This window comes from Delphinapterus leucas, unplaced genomic scaffold, assembly GCF_059928025.1.
Source record: "Delphinapterus leucas isolate spDelLeu-1000000601 "Yukka" unplaced genomic scaffold, BTC_Dleu_Yukka2 spDelLeu_asBTCV2_sq40, whole genome shotgun sequence".
Lineage (NCBI taxonomy): Eukaryota > Metazoa > Chordata > Mammalia > Artiodactyla > Monodontidae > Delphinapterus > Delphinapterus leucas.
Window position 1 is genome coordinate 3,074,354 of NW_028322249.1, and position 18,982 is coordinate 3,093,335.

An 18,982-nucleotide genomic window follows, 5' to 3' on the forward strand; every position below is an offset into this window, starting at 1 on the left:
TAATAATCCACACTGCAAAGCTGAAGAAAGTGATTCTCATAGCTGAAAGTCACATAGCTGGTGAGTGGCAAAGTCTAGATTCAAACTTAGAGTCGTCTGACAATGCCCAGGTTGTTGACCACTATGTACACTGCTCAATTGTTGCACCAATAAAGAAGTGCTTGAAATAATTATAGATTTGCCTACCCTGAAACTGCAGTGATTTAAAGACATCAAAGTTGCCAGTTGCTTAACCACATCTACTTACAGTAAGAAATTACATTTTATTTCATTTCTAAAACAAGATTAATTCTGCAGGCCCATAGAAACTTGAGCACACAAATCCTACCTCCAAATGAAAGATGCTTGTTTTCCACTATTCAACAGATGGCCCTGTACAGAGGCAATAAATATATAGTAGAATTTTCATTCAAATAAATGAGAAGAGAGGTTTCTTCTTGTCCTGATTCAGTGCCCATCATTATGGATTATGATGGCTCTTCCCAAACTTTACTTCATTCACTCCACTCTTTCTACAAAACTCCAGTAATGGAATCCATCATTCAGATATATGTGCAAAGCGAAAGGACTGTATTAATACAGTTGCTGAAAGTCAAGTTGATAGAGCACAGGAAATACATCCTAATAAATGCAACATTAATGTTTGTGTGGGCCTTGGAGTTAGCGGTAGAAAAATTTTCAGTTTAATGGAATATTTTGCCTCTTGCTATGGAAGTGTGGCTTAATAGTCTTGTAATTGGTCATTTACAGAATCCTCCATCTCTGGGTTTCATGCTTTCTTTACTCTGCAGCTGTTGATTCCTTCTCTTGTTCTGGATGGAAGATAGCAACGAAGCCACTTCAAAGGGCTCAGCTTGCCTTTTTGTGTTATTGTTTAGATGAAGATATTTCCATTTATTAAAGCACACTATTTAAACATTTTTATCATGTTTCAAAGTTGACTGTGTTCTGAAGGTATGAGCACAGGCAGACATAATGGGGGATGTTTTCCAGGAGAGAACATACCCTTATCAAAGGAATTATCAGAATTTTCATGTATGGATTGAGAATCAAATTCTGGAGTTAGACCTGAATTTAAATTCATACTCACAACTTATTACCAGTCTCATCTTGATCAAACGGTTACCACACTTCTCATCAATTTCCTTATCTTTGAAAGCGGAATAAGAGAAGTATGCCTGGTGGAGTTACACGTAAAGCTCATCTGATAGAATATTCATAAGGATTTTGCACAAAATATACATGGATATATTTTAGCACCGAGTTTAGCATGCGATTCGTCTTCAATACATTTAAGAGCTATTATTTTATTATTATTATGCTATCGTTAAATATCACTATTACTTAAATGTCATTATTGCTAAAATTGCTGTAAAACTACCGCAATAACCCATGATGAATTCCCCTCTTCTGTTTCCTTTGTTTAAATGGAAAATATATATATAAATCTAGACAGAGAACACTTTAGTGATCCTATTCAGTGGAGTGAGAATTTCCATGGCACTGATTAAAACAAATCCTGAATTGCATGGACTTAAGATAGCAGAGAGGGGCTTCCCTGGTGGCGCAGTGGTTGAGAGTTTGTGACCCGATCCGGGAAGATCCCACATGCTGCGGAGCGGCTGGGCCTGTGAGCCATGGCTGCTGAGCCTGCGCGTCCGGAGCCTGTGCTCCGCAACGGGAGAGGCTGCAACAGTGAGAGGCCCGCGTACCGCAAAGAAGAAAAAAAAAAAAGATAGCAGAGAGGCTAAGAGATTTGAAGTTAGACATCCCCAGGTGTGAATTCTACTGTGACCCTCTTCTAGCTCTAGAACCTTGAGGAAGTTACTTAAACTTTCTGAGCTTCACTACTAGTTTCCTCATCTGTATCTTTTTCAGGACTATTTATCAAGCATCTTCCTGTTCTCTATGCTTGGACGTATCAATGAATAAATCAGACAAGAGCCTTTGCCTGCGTGCTCCTTCTTGCATGCTTTCTCCCTCCTTACACTCTCGTGTGGAAACGGATGTTATAAATAAATTCTGTGCTTTGTCACAAGTTGACGGGCGCTACGGGGTAAGGAAAAGGATGTGAAGCTCACTGAAGAGGCTTGGGTTGGGAGTGCTGGAGGAGTGTACAGGTAGGTTCCGATTTTAAATAGGGTAGTCAGGGTGGATTTTATAAGTTGACATTTGAGCAAAGACTTGAAGTGAGGGAGTTGTCAGAATGTATGATGGGGAGACCACTCCCTGGGAGCAAGAATAACCAGTCCCCAAACTCTAAGGCAGAAATATGCCGGGCAGCTTGGAGGAATATCAAGGAGGCCACCCTGGCTGACTTAGTCAGTGGGGAGGAAGAGACAGCAGGAGGGCTGGAGGTCGGATATGTGATGGGTTGGATTGGGTAAGTCCTGGGAGGCCATCACATGCATTGTGTCTTTTACTCTAAATGTAGGCAGCCAGGGGCAGGATTTTAGCCGAGGTGTGGTATGAACTGTCTCTTGTTTGAAAAGCATAACTCTATCTGTGGCCTTGAGGATGTGGGGAGAGAGTGGAGTCAGGGAGAATCTCGGGAGGCAACTACAGGATCCTCGAGGTCTATGCTGGTGGCCTGCACCAGGCTGCTAGCGGCTGGTAATTCTCAGAAGTGGCACATTGGGAAGGTTGTGACAGCATTTCGTGGTAGATTGAATGCAAGAATGGAAAGGAAGAGGGAGTCAAGGGTGAATTCGAGATTTAGGGCCTGGGAAACTGGAAAGGTGTGGTTACTGTCACCCAAGATGGAAAAAGTTTGGGGTAGAGCATGTTTGGGGGATTAAAGACCAGTTTTGGAGGTATAAGATTTGAGATGTTTTCGTGACGTCCAAGCAGAGATGCTGAGTACACAGTTGGATACACAAGTCTGCAGTTCTGAAGAAAGGTCTGAACTAGAGATACACTTTAATACAATGGAGATATTAAGAGTAATTACATGGAAGCGCTATTTTAAAGATAAAATGAAGTCATGCAGTTAGCACTCTGTCTTCTCAAAACATTGAATAACTGTTAGCTAAAATAATGACCTGAAATGAAAAAATACCTATAGTTTGTTTTGTTGTTTGCAGTAAAAGTGAATAAAATGTCACAATTATTTTAATAGTATTTGTGACACAGTAGTTTTAGTTAAGACACCATGACTACAAACATTTACAAGAAACCTTTCCGTCTCCTACTTTTCACTCTGATAGGGTACTTGGAACCATATTTTGTAAGGTTTAAGTTAGTTGCCATAGGGTACCTCTTTAATTAGAAGTAATTCTGAACTGTCTAGTTCCATGCAGTTTTGTATACATATATGTATAATTATTATTTTATGATTTATCAAACTCAGTTGAAAATTTGCATCACTGATATACATTAGAATTTAAGCATTTACCCAGGTATTCAAGGGAAAAAATGTACTTGTCTTGTAATTTCCATAGGGGAAATTACACATCTTCCCTTCACTTTGCAATTGAAAACATGGCAGGGGAAATACTTGTAATTTCCTTAGGGGAAATTACACATCTTCCCTTCACTTTGCAATTGAATTTGCAATTGAATGCAGGGGAAATACTATCTTACTGGTCTTTGAGTTCCCCTTAGCTATCTGCAAGTCCTTAAACAGCCTTTGTGGCTTAACCAAAATTCTCTTCCATCTTCATTCCGCTAACAGATATTGGTCTAAGCATGTACTTATACTAAAAAATGCATGACCACGTTGTCTCTACACATCTATAATTTTATGTTAACACTATCATTATGTAAGCTATACTTGAATTGTAATTATAACAGATTTTATGTCAACACACATCCATTTCTAGTGTTCATCTGGTGTTCAAGGGGAGAGCAGCATGTCGTAAATTTTATCAAAATATAACATCTGAAGAATAGAACAGAGGGTAATTGTGTAATTCTGTATTCACTCTAATTAAGTTCAGTGGAGTTGGCATAATAGAATTAAGATTAAAAAAAAAAAGACATTGAGGTACCATGGCTCCCTCTCCTAACACACCCTTTTTGTATCCGAGAGCAGAGACTCAGCACCTTTCTGTACAGAAATGGAGACAGGAAGAGGCCAGAGGATGAATGACAGGCACGAATGAGGTGGAACTTTGAAGAGCAACATGGAAATGAAATAATTCTTTTGTATTTGGTAGGTGGGGAAAATGTACCAGCGTGTATGCCTACTGGGACCACGTTTTCCAGAACAGTTAAGCCCAGTGTCAACTATGCTGTCCCACCTTCCTCGTAAGTAGGAACATACTGTTACTTGAATCTTTGCTTCCTGTTTCTTGATACCTGGTTGAGAAGATTATCACAAGAACTGCATCTTGTTAGCAAATACACTGTTTTGAAATGATTGACACTCACTGAAGAGTGGCAGCTCCAAGCTTGCTCTCTCTTGATCTTGGAGTATTTAAGTCTGGAGTGCAGGAGTGGGTTATGGGGAAAGACCATTGGAATTCTTATGTCTTCAGCATAATGGTTATAGCATAATGGTTAGGAGTGTAGGTGCTGGTTCCAATCTCTGCTTTCCACTTGCTAACCATATGAGCTTGGGCAATTTACCTGATTACCTGAACCTCAATACTCCTGCCTATAAAATGATGTTAATAATATTTCATCCCCATAGACTTGTTTTCAATGTTAAAATGAAGTCACTTACACCAAGCACTTAATACAATGCCTAGAGCATAGTAAAGTCTATTATTATTACTATTACTACTACTACTATTATTATTATTACTATCACGATGCCAGGTGCTATTTTTCCTATGCCTTATTCCATTATCTTCTGCCCTGTTCCCCCATTTCTGTCTTGTTTCTGTACAAGGGTAGGTTTGTCACAGAGCATTTTCTTTCCCTAGTGTCTGACTCTTAGTCATCAAGGTGACTGGTCCATGACCCCGGCATTCATTGCTGCTCGTTGAAGCAACCCATTTTGAGAAGGGGAGTTGGATATTGATGCCAAGTTGGGTCAAGGAGAGAGAATTTTCTCTCTTCTGCACTCAGAGAGCTAAGTGAAATATTCAGGCCTCAGAAGGAGAATCAGGCAAAGGGCAACATGCTTAATTTCATACCTTAGTGATTAAGAACAAGTCAGACAGGCTGGATTTGAACTCATTTCCATCATGTACTGACAACGGGATCTTAGGTGCTTTTGTAACCCGTCTGAGGCTCATTCAACATCTGAAAGAGACGAATAACATTATCAGAACCTAGTGTATAGCCTCGTTGTAATAAGTGAGTAAATCCTTTTAAAACGTTCAGCACGTTGTTTGGCATATAAACACGTAATAAAATTTAGCTTCTTTGACTACTACCGCTGCTAATATTATTAAGTAGCTGAGCAGATCCGAGGCCCATTTTTTTCTTAGATTGCACATAATCATTTGGACAACCAGCTCACATTGATCAACCGTTGCTTATATATAAACCCCCATGAACCCAAAGGTGCTTTAACTCTCTCCCAGTCAGAGCCTGTTCTGGGGGCAGAAGCAACACCGGCACTACCCCCGTCATCTTTGCCTTTATTGTCACTACACTCGCCTGCCGTACTGAGCACTTTCTGTTTGCCAGGCACCAAATTTAGCCCTGTGTATGCACTATATCATGTAGTTCTCACACTCCACTCAGGTGGGAGACATTATCATCATCCCCAGTTTTCAGGTAAAGACGCTGAGGTGTTGGAAAGGTAAGAAACTTGACCCACAGCAAGAGATGGAGCCGGAGTATTCAAACCCTTCTCTCTGACCTCAAGAACCCTTAAATATTAGCATACTACTACATCCTGGTAAGAAAATCTGCTTCCAGCCACTCTGGTGAGAGTAGAAATGATTCTCAGTCCCCACATTCCTCTATTGCCCATGCCACCCTAGCCTCAGGACTAGGGGGGAAAGGAAGTGATCTCTTCAAAGAGCAGCCAAAGGGAACCTACTCCCTTCTGCCTTTTCGTAATCAACTAACCAATATTTTATTTCCTTCTTAAGAGTCCCCACATGTTCCTTTTGGTACTTAGCTTGGCCTTTTAGAATTCTGACATTCTGTACGTGACTCATCCACTGTATTTCATGTTAATTTATTGAGGTCAAGTATAGGGTCTTACTCATCCTGAAGTCCAGTTATCCCCTGTCACATCTAACTCTGTTCTCTTCTTCTTGTAGGACATCTGCAGGTATTTATTTGAATTTTGTTGAATTGTTCTCATCAATAGTACATTAAAAGTTATACAGAAAGTGCTTTCTTATAAGGAAAACCATCTAAATAGATTTCTAGCTCTTTACTTTTTATAGCACTATTGTAGAGATTATAGATCTCCAGGTAATACTTTTTAGATTGAGTTCTTCATATCATCTTATTTTTACATATAATGATAAATCTGAGTTTTCTCTATCAAACCTCCGAGACTTCACTGGCTTGTAACTTAGCTTGTTGATTATGTGTTGTTGACTTTTCCATTTACAATGATATTTGATCCTGGTAAGGATGGGGCTGGGTGGGAAGGTACATCTTAGGGCCATAAATTGGTTTTGTAGAGAACTAACATAAAGATCTAAAGCCTCATCATATTTCTGCAGAACTCATGAATCATTTTATTATAATTCCATTCATTCAGGGAGTATAAAACCATTTTCCAATTGTTATTCCTAATTTGTTCATCTTCTCTTCCTTAGTCTTAGTGAGAAGAGAGCAGGCTGAATGGAAGAAAGTCATTATGACCACTGGGGCCCCTAGGGTAGGCATCAGTCCCAGAGTTTTGTTTTCATCTCTCCGCTATTAATATTGGCTAATGTCTTGAGTGCTTACTTGGTGCAAATTACTTAGCCGACCATGGCAAATGGATTGTGTCATTTCATCCCCTGATAGTCATACAATTAATGTATGTATTATTATGATATCCCATAATGCATACATGGAACAGAGCCTCAGAAGTAGTTATTTGCTCACCAAAATATGGTAGATGTGGAATTTGGACTCAGGTCTGATAGACTCCTAAATCACTCCTAGTGATTTTTACCACTAAATTAAAGTTGTATATCTCTGGAGAGTAGATAGTTTCTAAAATTTCCTCAGCTCTAACGTTTTATAATTAAATTTTTGTCTGATGGCAAGCTTAACAGTTAAGATGGGTAGGAAGGAATGCCAGCCTGTTGAATGGAATTTCCCTGAAATAAGTCTGTTTTATGACACCAGTTCACTCATTCATTCACTCAGCATGTATTGAATGTTTGCTCTGTGCAAAGGCATTTTAGGCATCACAGTGGAGTGAGCGCCCCTTCCATAGACTCTCCTGCAGCACTCAGAGAAGTCTTGGACTGGTTTGCCTGTTATGGAATGGGGCTTGGTGATAGAAGCCTGGTTTGTCCTCCACTGATATAACTAAGACATACTCATATGAGTTTATAGGCATCTTGAAGCCGTGGGATAGTAACACACATGAATCTTACCATTTTTGCCTGGGATTAATGATATAAAGGCTTTGGATTTGGGTATGGAAAATGGGTGCAATTATGGGCGTGTTGGTTCTACATATATATGGACATCACGTGTCATCAGCCTGCAGCTACCTGCCATTCCTCACTACTTCTTTTCACAAACCAAACAAGTACCTTCTTATCTCTCCTGTGGATAAGCTCTTGACAGTGGCACTAGGGCCTCCCTCAATAAGTACATCATTGGCTAAACCAGTGCTTTCTCAGATATGCTCATTGAACAGCCCTTAAGGTGGATTGACATTCCACTGCCTAGAATAGAATATGGTGTTCTTTAGAAATCGGGGGGAAAAAATAGGCCACCAGATGTACTTTCTTTACTTTAAATTGTTTATATATATATAGATATATATATAGATATATATATATATGAACAATTGTTATATATGTGTATGTATACTTGTTCATATATATGAATGATTTAAAATTGAAGATATATATATATATATACACACATATATATATGTATATTTAAATTTTGGCTTCTGTTAGCAAGTAGTAAATTAAATTATTAGCAGATCCATACTGCAGGGAAATAACCAATCAGATTTCATTCAATAGCTTGCTTTTTTGTAGATTTATGGTTGTGATTTTATATCTGCAGGTATGTTTGCTGAAGAAAATATTTCTAACACTTTACGCAAAATTAAATTCATTTAATACCAATGCGGCATGTCTCAAATGTCTTAATACAGTTTTAATCTTTAATCGCATCAGAAGTATGGAATTAGAAACATACCCCAAAATCATTTGAAGATATAATTACTTTCATTTCCCTTATACTTTTGAGACTTTTGAAAAATAAGTATTTAGTTGTACTTATCTGTTTCTGCCTCTCTAAGGATAGCAAACACTGAAACACAATTATTTTTAAAAGTCAATATTAAAAGTATATTGTCCAAAATGATCAAAACTAAGGAAGTGGCAAAGAAATTCAAAAATTTTAACTTTCAAAGGGTGCTTTTTTTGTGAATGTGTAGTACTTGTTCTTCTGAAGGAATTAATCTTTTTAAAAATTTAATTAACTTATTTTTTATTGAAGTATACTTGGTTTACAGCATTGTGTTAATTACTGCTGTCCAGCAAAGTGACTCTGTTATACATATGTATATACATTCTTTTTCATATTCTTTTCCATTATGGTTTATCACAGGATATTGAATATAGTTCCCTGTGCTGTATAGTAGGACCTTGTTGTTTAGCCAATCTATATATACCAGTTTGCATCTGCTAATCCCAAACTCCCAGTTCATCCCTCTCCCACCTGCTTCCCCCTTGGCAGCCACCAGTCTATTCTCTATGTCTCTGATTCTGTTTCTGTTTCATAGATAGGTTCATTTGTGTCATATTTTAGATTCCACATATAAGTGGTATCATGGCATTTGTCTTTCTCTTTCTGACTTACTTTGCTTAGTATGATAATCTCTAGTTGCATCCATGTTGCTGCTGCAAACGGCGTTATTTCATTCTTTTTTTTATGGCTGAGTAGTATTTCATTGTATATATGTACCACATCGTCTTTATCCATTCATCTGTTGATGGACATTTAGGTTGTTTCCATGTCTTGGCTATTGTGAATATTGCTGCTGTGAAGATCAGGGTGAATGTGTCTTTTTGAATTATAGTTTGGTCTGGATATACGCCCAGGAGTGGGATTGCTGGATCATGTGGTAGGTCTATTTTTAGTTTTCTGAGGAACCTCCATACTGTTTTCCACAGTGGCTGCACCAACTTACATTCCCACCAACAGTGTTGTAGGAGGGTTCCCTTTTCTCCACACCCTCTCCAGCATATGTTATTTGTAGACTTTTTAATGATGGCCATTCTGAGTGGTGTGAGGTGGTACCTCATGGTAGTTTTGATTTGCATTTCTTTAATAATTGGCAGTGTTGAGCATCTTTTCATGTGCCTATTGGCCATCTGTATTTCTTCTTTGGAGAAATGTCTCTTTAAGTCTTCTGCCTATTTTTTTGATTGGGTTGTTTGCTTTTGTTGTCATCAAGTTGTATGAGCTGTTTGTGTATTTTGGAAATTAAGCCCTTGCTGGTCGCATCATTTGCAAATATTTTCTCCCATTCTGTAGGTAGTCTTTTCATTTTGTTTATGGTTTCCTTTGCTGTGCAAAAGCTTGTAAGTTTGATTCTGTCCCCTTTGTTTATTTTCATTTTTATTTCTATTGTCTTGGGAGACTGACCTAAGAACACATCGGTATGATTTATGTCAGAATATTTTGCCTGTGTTCTCTTCTAGAAGTTTTATGGTGTCATGTCTTATGTTTAAGTCTTTAGACATTTTGAGTTTATTTTCGTGTGTAGATAGGTTCATTTGTGAAAGGATGTGTTCTAACTTCACTGGTTTATATAAGGCTGTCCAACTTTACCAACACCACTTGCGGAAGAGACTGTCTCTTTCCCATTATATATTCTTGCCTCCTTTGTCAAAGATTAATTGTCAAAGATTAAGTGAGGTGTGTGGGTTTATTTCTGGGCTCTGTATTCTGTTCCATTGATCCATATGTCTGTTTTTGTGCCAATACCACGCTGTTTTGATTACTGTGACTTTGGAGTACTGTCTGAGTCTGGGGTGGCTATGCCTCCAACGTTGTTCTTTTTCTTCAGGATTGCTTTGGCAATTCTGGGTCTTTTATGGTTCTGTATGAATTTTAGGATTATTTGTTCTAATTGTGTGAAAAATGTCATGGGTAATTTGATAGGGATCGCATTAAATCTGTAGATTGCTTTGGGTAGTATGAGCATTTTAACAATATTAGTTCCTCCAACCCAAGAACATGAGATGTCTTTCCATTTCTTTGAATCATCTTCACTTTCCTTTATTAATGTCTTACAGTTCTCAGCGTATAAGTCTTTTGCCTTCTTGGTGAGGTTTATTCCTAAGTATTTATTTTGGGGGTTGTGATTTTAAAAGGCATTGTTTTTTTACGTTCCCTTTCCGATATTTCATTGTTGCCATAAAGAAATGCCACCAATTTCTGTATGTTAATCTTGTATTCTGCTACCTTGCTGAATTCGTTTATCAGTTGTAGTAGTTTTCATGTAGAGTCTTTAGGGTTCTCTATATATAGAATCATATCATCTGCATCTAATGACAATTTTACCTCTTCCTGAAGGAATTAATCTTGAAGTTCTACTAAGACTTTTGGGACACCTGTTTTAATGAGCCATTACTTCCTGCCAGAGATTGCACTATGCCCCAGAGATTCTAGAATTAGCATAATAAAACTAATAATGCAAACAACAGCAACAAATCTTCACAAACCTTCCTTGCAAGGAGGTAAAGTCCACTGGAAAAACAGACAAGTGAAACACACATTCAAAATGGCAGTGATTCTCAAACATTTATGTGCTGAAAAATCATGACAAGCATGATAACCAGGGCAATTACTAGACCCCTTCTCCAGCTGGTCAGGTGTAAGGTCCTGTAACTCTATTTTTGGTGAATGCCTCCAGGAGAGTCTGAGACAGATGTTCTCAGTTGTCGTCAACCTTTAGTGTGCATCAGTGTGCATATCTAACTTTTCTTGGTTGACACTGGGGTCACCCTTCTCCCTGCCAGCCTGTAGCTCTCACTTCAAGGAGCTCAGCTGGTGGTCCACTCTATTGCAGGCTATTCTACAAGTTCCGGACGCCGAGGGAGATTGTCCTCTTGCTGACCCTTCCTCATGGCCCTCCAACCCAGACTTACTTACCCAAGAGCCATATTTAACTCCTTTCAACAGCCACTCTTCCAAGAAAAGGAGCAGCAAAGGTCCACAGTTCCCAGGCAGAGACCTGTGAGGAGAAGACTTGAAGGTAGGGGAGGGGCAGAGGGGTGAAGAAAGAGGATATTCCCCTTGAACTCCTGCAAGTCATGACTAAAGTAGCTCTTTGTGGCATTGGATTTGCTTTAAACAATTAAAAATCAGACTATTGACTAGCACACAAATATTTATAAAATATACAAATAAAACTATTGATATCTTTGAAGCCCATTTTTAAACAAAAGGAACATTTTTAAATGTGCCAGGATATAAATTATGGGTACCTCAGGATTATTATAACTTTTCTATAACATTTTATTAGATCTTTATGGTGTTTTTAAAAATGTTGGCCACTGATATTTGAAATTTGATAGGTATTTATAAAGTTTCCTCAAAGGATTCTTATGACAGCTAAATTTTTTGACTATTTAGACAGACACTTTTGGCTGGCTACTCGGTAAAGTACCACGTGCTGTGATTATTACTTTTTGTGCTTTCCAAGTCAACACCCAGATGCCTGTGAACCTGACCTGCACAGAGTAGTTATTTTGGTTCTTTAAACTGCCTGCCAGACGGTTGCAGTAGCTTTTTCATATGGGCAGATGGCCACTCCAGAACAAATCAAAATATAATATTTGGTCTCTGAACTTACTTTTGAATTCAAATCTTTGAATATGAATGCTAACTCAGATTGAATTTTGGGTTTGACTAATTGTTTTGATGTTCTTAGGCAGTTTTCATGAAACATATTTGATCAAATAACTTAATATGGACTTCACTTCTTATTAGTTGTATAATGTCCCTTCTGGTGTGTTAAATGCAATAAAAATTTGAGCATATATACTAATATGTAGCTCCTACCCAGCATATGATGAACAAAATATGTGTTAACAAGAGACATCAATCCATTTCTGAGGTTATGCACGTAGTTTACTGCTGAAATGCGGTAAAACTTTAAAATTTGTAATTTCTGGTCAGAGTTTATGAGAAACATGAATATGAGCAAAATAGGTAAATTTAGTGTTTTTTTAACAAGGTAGGTATGGCACAGACTTCAAACTATAACACAGATTTCAAGCAAACAAGGGTAATTACATTGATTTAAGCAGTTCTTTCCCATTTATTCATATATTTTTTTGTCTTAATTCAGACCTAGCTTAATTCACCCCTCCCTCCCTCCCTCCCTCCTTTCCTCCCTCTCTCCCTTCCTTCCTTCCTTCCTTCCTTCCTTCCTTCCTTCCATCTTTCCTTCCCTTTCTTCTGTTCTGCCTTTCTTTCTCCTATCTCTTTAAACTGCAGTCCTGAGTAAAATGGATGGTTTCAGATTAACCTAATTAATTACAACTAAATAGCCACTTATGTCATTAACCCAGGATACTTCCCTGGGCTACTCAGATCGAAATGTAGGTTTCATATTTTCAATGGAACAATGTTTGTTAGAAAATAATCTTTATAATGAGAAAAATGCTAATTAAAACCAAAACCATTAGTCACCTGTAAGATTTGAAATATATGAAAAGTTTGATAACACTCTGTTGGTGAGGCTAAGGAGGAAAAAGCAGTCTAATATTTTGTTTTCAAAATGTAAAATGGGACAACATCCATGGAGAAGATTTTATCAATATCTAACAAAATCATAGCTGTATTTGGCCTTTGATCTATCAATCCCTCTTCCAGGAATCTGTTCCAAAGATCCAAAAAATGACATGTATCAAATGTTCTTCAATGTAACATTATTGGTACTAGTAACAAAATAGAAATCACCCTCAAAATCCAAAATTCTAACACCAAAATCCAACAGTTATATAAACTGCAATATATCTACACAGTGGATTACTATGTACTTGCGCAAAGCAGTTGGGAAGATCTCTACAAAATGGATTAAATGGATTATATATTGTATATTTTGGAGTATAAATTGTTAAGTGATAAAAGGAAGTTGCAGAAAACTGTGTATAGTATGTCACCTTTTGTGTAAGATACCCTCCCTTCCTTCCTTCCTTCTTTCCATCCTTCCTTCCACCCCTTTCTCTCTCTTTCATCTCTGTTTCTTTTCTTTATTATTTCACAGTTTGTGCTTTTTTTTTATATTTGCAAAAATAAATAAGGGAAGGAGAGAAGAAAAACTCATAAAAATTGTTCCCTATAAGGTAACTGTCTCTCCATTCTTAAAAGTGAGACGTTGAAATCGTCTACTATTATTGCACTTCTGTCTATTTTTCTAGTCAATTCTGTCAGTGTTTGTTTTATATATTTAGGTGCTCTGATGTTGCATGAATATATATTTGTAATTGTTATATCTTCCTGGTGATTTGACCTTTTATCATTATATAATGTCCTACTTTGTTTTTGTGATAGTTTTTTGTTCAAATTGACAGTAAATTTTAAGCATAATTAACTGTCATTAGCACAAATTCATGAACTGTACCTTCGCTTTTCTCATTTTTTGAAACCTTATATTTATAATCATAGTTATTTATATTTGATAAATAAAATTATTTATAAAGAATTCAAGTTATAAGTAAATGGAAATGTATCATTCAATTTTTGTTTTCTTGCTAGTGGAGGACATTAAGCAAAACTAAGATTTTTAATTCATAAATATGGTAATAAAATTGAACATGTATTTAAAGTATTGAAATAGTATAACTGAAGAATAAAAGAAACATTATAATAAATGCTTTATTATCATTAATGTTAAATTCTTTTGATTACTGATTTTAATTGAAGATTTAAAAAATACACTATAAAAAATAAAAATACATTATAAATATATTTGCATTATAAATCTATATTTAAAACTTGTAAATGTTGATAGAGCTAATTGTCCTGTTGAATAATGGAACAGAGTTCCTCATCTAATTATTTAATTTTTATGATCCTTGTGAAATAACAGTTAACTATTTGAAACGTGCTATTCATTTTTGTATGTGTTTTACAGAAAGAAATTGTATTCTGTCATAGCTTACATTTCTAAATTCAAAAAGGCAAATATTTCAAGACCTTTATTATCTTGATCATTTTGACACATTTAAAAATCATCCAATTTTAACAAAGATGTCCTTACCAGGAAATGGTAAGTTCTACTGACAAGTTAAAACAAATGATCAATTATTATTTTTAATTATATTTGTTGCTGGGAAAAAGAAATTGTAGAAAACTAGTCAGAGAAGAAGGATTATATCCTTTAATTTGTAATAAATTGATTTGTAAAGACGGGTGATGTGATGCCTAGCTGTGAAAATAAGTAACATGACAAGTAAATATTAAAGCCATGGAAGTGATCTAAAAATACCTGGATAATTATTGCAGATTATATAAATGTGGGTTTCTGGGGTAGGATTGGAGGTACCAGCCACTTTCCACTGGAAACAAAGCTTCAGTGACTTATATTCTATTGCCAGAAGAACTGGGGAATTTAAACATAGAAATAGAGTAATTGGATGATTTATTTCACAAGCATACATTTTTAAATGTTGCTGATGACTTTTCTTGAAAGTAAAGCCAGAAGGATTTTAAGATTCTTAACTGTAAATATTAGAAATGATTATTATAATACTTTCCATGATAAAATTATTTGAAACTTACTCTTGTATATTCCCAATGAAAGGTGATTCTTATTTTTTATTGTGGCTAATTTAATGAAATAATATTTTATACAAAACACAATTTTCCTAACTTGGAAATTATAATTAAGAACACATTTGAGTTTTGAGTGTTGTCATTTAGACTGTGGGCATTATCAGGGCACAATAATCCACTTGGTGAAAATTTAGTCTAGTTGAAGGCCAATTATTTTACTTCCTTGTAATTCACATGATATGTCCTTGCAAATAGAAGCAGCCGCTAGCCAAGTAACTAGGGAGAAACGAAGAGCCTTGGGTGGGTGATATTTCAAATTCAACAGTATAAAGCAAAGAAAAATAACACATTTTAACACATAAAAAATGCTAGAAAAAATGTTTACATGCATGATTCTAGTTTGGTAATTGCTTCTATTCTAAATTTTTTCATATCAATTCAACAATAAGCACCTTCGTATCATATAAATCACTATCACTTATAAGTAAGTAGGGTTGTAGTTTTAAAGTATTTGGTTTTATCAAGTAATATATGCTCATTAAAAAAATCACATGTTAAAGAATGTTTTATATTAAATATCAACAGAGTCAGATCACTTCTTCACTTCTAAGTCTACTCTCCAGACAAGTTCTTCACAATTGTTTATATTTTGGTTATTTCCCTTCTCAAACAATATATATTTTCTGAATTTATTAATATCAGATAACACTTATTATTCCCCCAATATCAAATATAAATATTTAACTCACTCAGGTCCTCTTCTCCAACTGTTTTAGTCAATTATGTTATTCTTTTGGTTTTTCTGTCAATTATCTTTAGTATAAACAATGTAATTAAACTCATTTTTCTATAGTCCTTTAATTCAGTTTTCATACTTTATATGACAATTTTAATGCCCTTGTTTCTCTACCCAATATTCTTCACAATCTGCTTTGTGTAAGTTACATTTTTATCATAGCTCTTGGATTTTCATTCCATCCTTAAACATAGCATCTTCTTTCCGTGGCCTGAAGATTGACTCAAAATTGAAAGTAAATAAACAATATTTTCATCATTATGGTTGCAAACATATTGAGCAATAAAATACCAATTATCTTCCCATCTTTAGGAGTTCAAATCCAAATGCCCTTTGAGGGAGAATGTTAAGCTGAAAGGATTTCCTCAGTTGGTAAAAAATCATTTAAAATTATATTTGGAAAATAATTTCCATCCTCAGTTTCTGTCATTTTTGGAGGTTATATTGGCCATTTAAAAATTGCATGTACTGCTTTTATTCTCAACATTTTTCAGTTCTAAATCATGCTTATCATTATGTTCTACTACCTTTATTTCTAAAAAGTACCTGTAATGATCTCCACTGGAATTTTATTACCTTCTCTGTTGGGTTTTCTCTTTGTTTTTCTTTTATCATAACTTTCTTTTGCTTAATTTACATATTAGTTTCTTTTCTTCCCTTAAGCTCATAATGAAAGATCTTCATAAACTCTGAAGTTAGCAAATAACATTCTGAGTCCTAAGCACTATAGTTTTGATTTTATAGCTTAGGAATTTCTTTAATCTCCTAAAAATGAAATATATACATATATATAGACAGTATGTGTTCCCGCAGCTGATTGGTAAATAGGACTCTCTTCTATTTAGGTCTGAACTCAAGTGGGGTATTATAGGATGAGAGGCTACACACAGTAATCTCTTTTTTTCACCTGATCATAGCAGTCTGCCTTGCTGTTGATAGCACAAGCACCAAACTGACAAAGGCTTTACTATGAATCAACATTCAGACTATTGATCTTATTTAGGATTTAAATGTTTTATTTAAATTTTTTAAAAAGTTTCATTTTGAAGTAATTGTAGGTTCATTAGCAGTAATAAGAAATAATGCAGAGGGGTCTCATGTACTCATTTCCCAGTTTCTTTCAATGGTGACATCTTAGATTATAGTACAATATCACAACCAGAATACTAATTTTTATGTAAGATGTGTGACAAGTCAAGGCCCAGTTTTTTTTAACCTATCAGATTACTCTAGTACCATTGGTTTAAAAGGCTATCTTTTCTCCATTGAATTGTTCCTTTCACTTTTGTCAAAACTCATTTGGGCATATTTGTGAGTTTATTTCTGGATTTTCTGTTCTCTTCTATTGGCCTATGTGTCTATTCCTCCACTCACACCACACAGTCTTGATTACTAAAGATAGTATAAGGATGAATTGGGAGATTGGGATTGACATATATACACTATTGATACTACGTATAAAATGGATAACTAATGAGAACCTACTGTATAGCACAGGGAACTCTACTCAGTGCTCTGTGGTGACCTAAATGGGAAGGAAATCCAAAAAAGAGAGGATATATGTATACGTATAGCTGATTCACTTTGCTGTACAGTAGAAACTAACAAAATATTGTAAAGTGACTATACTCCAAAATAAATAAAGCAGTAATAAAAAAAGATAAAGATAAAAAATAAGGCTTAAAATTGGGTAGACTGGCTTCTTCTACTATATTCTTCATTTTCCAAATTCTTTTTGTTCTTCTAGTTCCTTTGTTCTTTTCCATATATATTTTTAAATAATCTGGTCTATACAAAAATTCTTGCTGATGTTTTGATGAGAATAGTTTTAAAGTTATATATCAATTTTGGCATAATTGAAATCCTTACTGTTATGAGCTAAATTGACTCTCCCCAAAATTTATGTGTAGAAGTCTTAACCCCCCAGACTTAACAGTATGATAATGTGACTATATTTGGGATATGGTCTTTAAAGAGGTATTTAAATTAAAATGAGGTAATTAAGATGGGCTCTAATCCAACCTGATTTGCAATTAGGACAGACACACATAGAGGAAGACTCTGAAGGCACAGAGAAGAGATGGCCATTTAGGAGAAAAGAAGAGAAGCCTTAGGCAAAATAAAACCCTGCTGACATCTTGATCATGGACTTTAATAAGCCTCCAGAATTGTGAGAAAATATATTTATTTTATTTATGCTACCCAGCCTTTGATATTTTGTTATGATGGCCCTTGCAAAACTAACAGTTACCAAGCTGAAGCTTCCAATCTATAAACACTGAATGTCTTCCATTTATTTAGAACCTCTTTGATTTTTTTCATGAGCATTTTATAGTTTTTGATGACAAGTCTTGTAAATATTTGATTATTTGGATATATTTCTATATTTCATTTTTGAGTGATTATAAAAATCTCACTGCCCATAGTTAATTCCTAGCAAATAGGTTTACAATTAATATTTTATGTTTGTTCTATATCCTGTATCCTTGCTTAACTTATTAATTCTAAAAGGGTATTTTTTGAGTATATGTGTATTCCTAGACTTCAGTTTGTATATAATCATATCATCTGCGAATAGAGACAATTTTATTTCTTTCTTACCTACATATCTGTCTTTTAATTGTTTTTCTTGCCTTACTGAACTTGCTAGAACACCTCATACTATGTGAAATGAGTGCGGTGAGAGTGAATATCCTTGCCTTGTTCCTGATCTTGAGGAGGGAAATAATTCAGTCTTTCATCATTAAGTATAAGTTAACTTTGGGAATTTTGGTTTTGGTTTTCTTTTTGTTTTTGATTTCCATAGATGCTGTTTATCAAGTGGAAGAAGTTATTCTCTATTCCTATTTTTCTGAGAGCTTTTTGTTCGTTTGTTGTTTTTACAACATGAATGGTTGTGAAATTTGTCAAACCCTTTTTCTGCATTGAATTATATGACCATGCAATTTTTTTTTTCTTTAGGATTGGGTAAATTACATTGATAATTCTTGAATATTGAACTGGCTTTACATGCTGAGAATGAATATCAATTGGTAATGGTGTATAATTATTTTTATATATTGCTAATTCTATTTATTAATATTTTGCTAAGGATTTCTACATTTATTTTATGATGGAAATTGGTGTGTAGTTTTCTTTTTGTGTATTGTGTTTTTCTTGTTTTGGTATTACTATAATAATACCGTCATAGCAATAGAAATAAAAATCCAGTATTTTACTTCAAAAACTGTGATCCTCATGAACAAGATCTGTGATTTCTGTCATTAAAGATGGGGGGATAGGAAACTAACAAGCCATTATTTTTAAGTTTAACACTTGTAATTTATTCTCTGGAATCATATGATCATTTATCAT

At 35.2% G+C, this 18,982-nt stretch overlaps 1 protein-coding gene across 1 annotated transcript in view; it reads left to right on the forward strand.

The window, feature by feature from the left end:
• LOC149743962 (uncharacterized) overlaps positions 1 to 18,982 on the forward strand; it is a 119,443-nt gene that overhangs the window by 4,412 nt on the left and 96,049 nt on the right. The window contains exon 3 of the mRNA XM_089905928.1: positions 4,158 to 4,248. Coding sequence (XP_089762054.1) covers positions 4,158 to 4,248 — 91 coding nt within the window. The remainder of the gene's footprint in view (positions 1 to 4,157; positions 4,249 to 18,982) is intronic.